The sequence below is a fragment of the Limulus polyphemus genome, unplaced genomic scaffold (genome assembly GCF_000517525.1).
Source record: "Limulus polyphemus unplaced genomic scaffold, Limulus_polyphemus-2.1.2 Scaffold1666, whole genome shotgun sequence".
NCBI classification, from domain to species: domain Eukaryota; kingdom Metazoa; phylum Arthropoda; class Merostomata; order Xiphosura; family Limulidae; genus Limulus; species Limulus polyphemus.
In genome coordinates, this window is record NW_013667276.1 from 11977 (window position 1) to 19193 (window position 7217).

General features: G+C 31.1%; 1 protein-coding gene across 1 annotated transcript in view; it reads left to right on the forward strand.

Annotated features, from left to right (window-relative positions):
• Nucleotides 1-7217, forward strand: part of LOC106464489 (kinesin-like protein KIF18A) — a 63396-nt gene that overhangs the window by 3717 nt on the left and 52462 nt on the right. Inside the window, exon 3 of the mRNA XM_022392218.1 lies at nt 6874-6978. Within this exon, the coding sequence (XP_022247926.1) occupies nt 6874-6978 (105 nt within the window). The remainder of the gene's footprint in view (nt 1-6873; nt 6979-7217) is intronic.

Consider the following 7217-nt stretch of genomic DNA (forward strand, 5'->3'; position numbering starts at 1 on the left):
AGGCCTTTGAGGAATGAGACATATCTGAGGATTACGTGATGGCTGGGTTATTAAATTCTACTTTTTCTTTAATTTTTACTAATTAAGATATAAGCAGTGTTCGTCATCTTCAACAGTTGCTAAATGGAAAATAAAATTGAATGAGATGATTATGCACATGAATTCTGAGCTTCTGAAGAAGAAATTGTGAAGTTTAAAGAATGGTGACGCTCTTGAGCCAAATAATATTTAACCAAGGAGTTTAAAGAATTGGATAAGTGAGCTACATGCTACTATTTCTTCTAATATTGGCTAATGTTATTCCTCTTTTCGAGGGAGGTGATAAAAATTTTCCTAGTAATTATAGGAATATTAGTCTAACATCAATAGTGAGAAAAGGTTCTTTTTATAGTCATTTGATAAAGTTTAACATTTTGGTGGATAATCAGCATGGTTTCACTGGGAGGAAATCTTGCCTTATAAATAATTTGATGTTCTTTGAAGAGGTTAATGCTTATGCAAATGAGGATACAGGTGTGAATTTTGTGTATTTGAGTTTTCAGAAAACATTTGACAAGGTGCCACATAAAAGGCTTGTTAAAAAGTTATCTCTGTAGGTATGGTGGATAGATTGGCTCATTGGATAGAAAACTGGTAAGATGGAAGAAAGCAGAGGGTTGTTATAGATGGAGTTCACTCAAACTGGATTAATGTCACAAGTGAGGTACTTCAGGAATCGATTTTAGGACCTTTACTCTTTTTGATTTACACCAACAACATAAATGAAGGAATAGTCAACAGATTATTTAAATTTGTTGATGATATTAAATTTTTGGGTGTTGCTGGCTGTGAGGAGGATGGCTTTTAATTATAGTAAATGTAAGGTAATACATATGGGGTATCACAGTTTGAATTATGAGTATAATTTTGATGGGAATAACCTTAAAAGTATTATGGTAGAAAGAATATCTTGTTGTTCTGGTTGATCAGTCTCTTAAGACATCCAAGCAATGTACTATTGCTAATGGTAAGGCAAATAGGATTTTAGGTTTTATGTACAGAAATATTGAATACAAGTCTAAAGAAGCTATAATGTATTTGTATAGGTCATTGGTTATGTCACGTTTGGAGTACTGTGTTTAGTCTTGGGCAGCTTACCTTGGAAAGGACATTGACTTGTTGGAAAGGGTTTAGAGGAGGGTTACTAGGATAATACTTGGGATGGAAAGGTTGTTATATGAGAATAGATTAAGATCTCTGAAATTGTTTTATCTTGAAAAAAAGAAGAGTTTTTAAGAAATCTGATTGAGTTAAGTTGATGTTAAGGGAATTGGTAGTGTTGATGCATTATCTTTTTTCATATATGTTGTTGAGAATGGTAAGACTAGGAGAAACAAATATAAATTCTGGCAGGGTAGGAGTCATCTTTAGCTAAGACAACTTTATTTTTCTAACATTGTGGTTGGCTTTTGAAACAAGTTGCTTTCAGATGTGATGGAAGCAGTTAATTTAAGGTAAAGATTAATGAATATTTGAATGATAAGGACTGGATTTGAGTTTTTTAATGTTAATTTAGTGAATGGGATGGCCTTGATGGATTAAAAGGTCCCTTGTTAATTTAATGTTATTTTATGTTAAGTTATAAGATAAGCATATAATGTTTTTAAAAAAATTAAATGTTTCAGATTTATTATTTTTAGTCTTGAAGACATGAAACACAGATAATTACATTGTGAATTGCATGAAATTTTTAGGAAACTCTTGAAAACATCTGTGATTCACCAAAGATGAATAAATTATAAAGAGAACTGATTATTTTGGATAGAATTACCACAAAAGTGCTAACGATATGGTGAATTTTTAGATATTGATTCAATGAGTGGTTTACTTTACAACACTGCAACTACAAGAGATGAATTCATCCTGCTTAGAATATGATATATTTTATCTTATTTGATATTTTTGTCAAGCTGATAACTGCAGTTACAGCTCTCATCAGCACAACTAAAATGATGGTGAATATTGTTCGTGTGAAGTTCATAAATTAATCATCATTTGGAAAACAACTGATGTGGACTTTGTTTTTCGCCACAGTTGTATTATTTCGTGGCAAAAGAGAAATTGGACAGTTGCAACTTAAAAATCTGTGTGTGGGTTAATTCACATAAAGTAGACATTACTAACATACATGTAAGTAATAAATATTGTCCAAAATTAGAAGTTGTTTATATTTTCCAAATAATTATGACAATATTAAAATAAATATACTAAATGTTTGGTGGCACTGGGAATCAAAGTTACAAACTCCAATTCACGAGCAACCACCAAGTCATCCTGCCCAAAGAGTGTTATAATGTGACAGTCAATCTTATTTGTTTCATGATTTCTTTGTTTTCTAGCACAAACCTACACATTTGGCTATTTAATGTTGCAGTCTGCAAAAACTACTGCTGACTAGAAATGGGCAATTATTTGAAGCTGCTTACTGATCAGTCATTGGGTTCATTAATGTATTACATTCAATTAATTGGTTATTCTCATACAAGACTATTTATTCTTCCTATTTTCATCTTGTCTTGGGTTTTCTTTGAACTATCCTTCATTTAATATGATAGACACCTTCAGGTACAACAATTTAGGATGAACTTACTTTCTTAATCCCAAACTGTATCACAGACACCAATGTAGTATGAAACCCGTAACAAGGTGGAAATATGATTAATACTGTTCCACGTATATCTCCCTACAAATTTTGACAATGATCAATATGTAATAAACTGTATAAACACAAGAGCATGCTGAGAAACCAATAAATTAAACTTTTAGGTTCCTGTACTAGGCACTGTTTTAGATGCATGTGATGACAATCTTGTTTTCCTTTTTCAGTGCTTCCTATTTAGCTAGAGCTAGTCACAATTAAATGTGTCATGTTCTTACAAATAGATTAACAACTTAACGGTGTAACATATTGTCAGACTGTTATAAGTCCATGTCTAATAAATTCTTACAAAAACAGTTAACTGAGCAAGTTATTCGGCACTAAACACTGTTTTACGAATATTAAATTGTTATAACTTTATTGAACCAATTTTACCCTAAGTAACACTGGTTATGCTTATAACTTGTAATATTAAGTTAAAGGTACATTTGTTTTGTTCAAACAAGGTAAACAGGAAGAACAAGCATCGCTACGGATAGTTATGTAACCAACAGACAATAGGCTGCACACATTTTTTAGTTGTGCACAAGAACGTATGCATGTCATCATGTGCAATTGTGCCAACAGAAGCTGCAATAGCATCTTGTGCAAGTTCAAATGATATGTATCGGAAACTGAACAAGTTTCAGTTATGACAGAGCTACTAAGGCTAACTGTTACCATCCCAACATTTTGAACTGTCAATCAAAGAGAAGACAAATGGTCAGTAACACCCACAGAGAACTCTTTTTACCAATGCTGTAGCAAAGAACATTAGGTGTTCAATGTAATATCAAGATTGTTGGTATTACAATAAAAATTTTACAATACAGCATCTGTTAAATTTGATTTACGAAACAATATTTGCATATAACGATAAGAAATATGACTTGTGCTATAGTAAAACATCAAAATAATTTCTCAAATTATAGTTTATGTGTTTATCATATTTTTTTTTAAGTAACTGGTAATTTGGATGGTTTGTTTATTAATAAATAATAACATGGTTTCAGTTATTATAAGTTTTATTGTGATATAATATTGCATGTATATGCCTATTAAATGTTATGCTCCATCAGCTAAGGCATTTTACAACCTTGTTACAAAAAGACTTTTCATGATATTGTAATGTGGTACAGTTTAAGCCAGTATTGTTATTAATTGTAAGTAAGTGTGTAAATGCAGCAATCTTTTTTTTTAAATTTTCTTTGTTGTAAACAGAAGGTTTTGTGTTCAGTATACTTTGGTACCAACAATTAAATTCAGCATTAAATTTTCTCAACACAAATATCATTCAACAATAAATGCTAATGTGTGTAGCATGATTCAGAATGTAAATTTAGAGTATTAGCACAATGCATTTGACAAGTAGTAAGTATTAAGGACAATTTTTACTAATCTTACTTCAAATTATGCACACATAACTACAGTACAAAATAGATACAAAAGAGAAAAGTTGTCTTATATATATATATACTAATACTTGTTACCTTATTATCTTAAAAAGTAATGCACACTAGTTCTGGGCAGTTACTTGGATTTGATAATTGAATGTGTGGCTCATTAATTTATTAACTCAACTAATGAATTACTCTCACGTGAGACTTGGAGTGTTGGAATAATCAAACACTAGTTGTTGTTGTTTTTTGTGATTCATGACACTATTTGATTAAACTGAGCAACCTTAAATAAATCAAAAATAATAATGAGAAATCATAGTGGTAATATTTCAATTATTTAGTTAGTTGGAACAATCAAAAACACTAATTTTTATTAATTGATTATTTTATGTAATAGTAATTGCTGCTTTTTTTGCCCACTTAAAAAATTTACAACAGGTTGAATAACAAAGTTATTAGCTCAATTGTTGAATTTGTACATACATATGCATCCTAATTGTGAGCATTAAAAATGTAGGTATCACTAATTTCTGCTTTAAGAAAGTGATTCCTAATGCTTGTCATTCATAAGTACAATCCAATGTTTCTGTATATGTTGAAAAAGGAACCTTAACATATTAGTGTTACTATTGCTTGAACTCGTTATTTATTCATCATATATAAATAATTTAAATAGTAATGTGTGTGTGCAATGTAAGATTTTTAAGCTTCAGTAAACTGTGCATAAATGAAATTAGGAGTAGGGAAATATGGCAATGTCATCATGTGTGAATGGGAAGTTTTAAACATTTTTAAATTATGCAAAAAGTAAATTAGAAGTATGAATGACATCACCATATGTGTAAGGGAGAGAATAGATAGTATTATGCATTACAAACAGAAAAGCATTTGAGGAAGAGAGCTGTCGTCCCTCAGAGGCCCAGCGTCAGACAGCAGTGTTTGTGTGTGTGAATTTGGATATAGACTCTTGGAGTACCAGTACCGTCACTCAATTGACTTTTAATACTTGCTTTTGATACCCAAGTTTTGAAAACACTACTAGACCTGGTGTCTCTTACTAGTTAAGTTGATCAGTTTGTCATTTTTGATTAGATATTCAGCTTGATATCTTTTGTACTAGAGGTGTTTGGTGTGCATCGCATGTTGTGAAATAGGTTTAACCTCACAATTTTTGAGACATCCTATACAGCTATCAGGTTTGTTCAAAACTCTTTACCTAACCTCTTTCATGAGTCGTCTAGTCAGGTTTTAATTACTTTAAATACACATCACTGCCTTTAAATTTCATAAACTTTGTGCATTCGGATACAAAATACTACAACCAAAAAGTATTCCATATGCAAAATATAAGTTTTTCCCAGTATGAATTATTTTTTATTTGATTTTCTTGTATTCAAATTTGTACTTTTGGAATATTTCCTACTGTCTGTTCTTGTTGTTTAATCAATATACAGATTTTGTCCAGTACTCTTGAAGGTTGTCATTAGACCTATACACCATCCCATACTTGTCTTATTTTCTTTTTAACTATTAATAAAAATAAACTCTGTCTATTACGTATTATACATAAATGGACCAATACAATACAATTTTCGTGGTTTAATGGGTTATATGTTCATATTCACATGTTTCTAACATTTCCCAAGGTTTTTTAATACTACTTCACAAGAGTCTTCCAGTACTTTAATACAAGCTGGAAACACTTTGGTTGTCAATGATATTAGTACCAATGTGCACCATGTGGTTGTTCTATTCTTATCTTCATCTGAGCTTGCCCCATTGTGTAACATGTTTGACTACAGTTGTTTTCACGCCTGCCTTTGCTTCTTGTTGCCTCTTCTTAACACAGATCAGGTAATCCCACATTCATTCTTCACTGGTTGGATTCTACAGGTATATGTCTTTTGTTTTCTTTTTCTCCAATATTTGTTTGCTGAATCTGTATCCCCTTTGCTGCCTGAGACTCCATCACCTGAATCTTTTCTTTCAGTTAAAGGATCTCTGTTTCTTTCTCAATTTCATCGTCTTCATTTCTTACTCAACTCCTTTGTTCATTCCCATTCTCCACCTGGCCCTCATATTTTTATTAGTCATTTACAGTGAAATTAAATTACAAATGATAGATATATAATGTTACGGCATCTTGTATGACAGAGAAATCTATTATATGATGATACCTAATAGAAGTGAAGTATATTAGCTAATGCTTGATGAAAATGAATATCTGTTTCATAAATATTGTGTTCAATAATATGCTATTACTTACACCAGTACCAGGTACTTGTGAAAACCAAAATGTAAGACTGAACTTAATTCAATTTCATGAATAATTTTCTAAACTTAACTTTGTGTTTCTAAAACAGATATAAAAAGATATATATATATATATATAATTTTTATCCAAAAGCTGTTCAATATTTTATCTGTTGCTTTAAAGACTTAACACCAGCTCACCGGTGTTGGATTTCTTGTTTAGTTCAGGTGCTAAGTTCTTTATGGCAAATGTTTCTTTTAATCTTAGCCACGGAACTGTTCAATTTGTACATTTACATTCATGCATTCCAACATAAAGAAGAATGCGTGAATGTAAATGTAGAAATTGAACAGTTCCAAATTATTGGAAAGGCTGAAAATGAGCAGTGGCTAAGATTAAAAGAAACATTAGCCATAAAGAACTTAGCACCTGAACTAAACAAGAAATCCAGCACTGGTGAGCTGATGTTAAAAGTGTGATAAGAGAGAAAAAATTCACATTTGAAATTACCTTGTGTTAGTTATTTAAGTATTGCTTTACAGGTTTATAATGAAACTATTCGGGATCTTCTCATGCCATCACCTCCACTTGCTGTTAGGGAAGACCCACAGAGAGGTGTTGTAGTCAGTGGATTATCTTATCACAAGGTAAAACCTTTTTGTTGATTTGTGATAAAAAGTATTTTCATAGCTATCAGTGGGAATTATGTACTAATGATAAAATTTATGTACATAAATTGAATATTATAATTTGGTTTGTTTAATTGTCAAAAATGTGAATTTGTTGAAATTAGTTGGGAAGTTGTATGTGGTTTTAACTCTCAACATGGGTTGGTCAATTTGACCAACCACGTGACCTGTTTGTACTCATTTATAGTCTTTATATA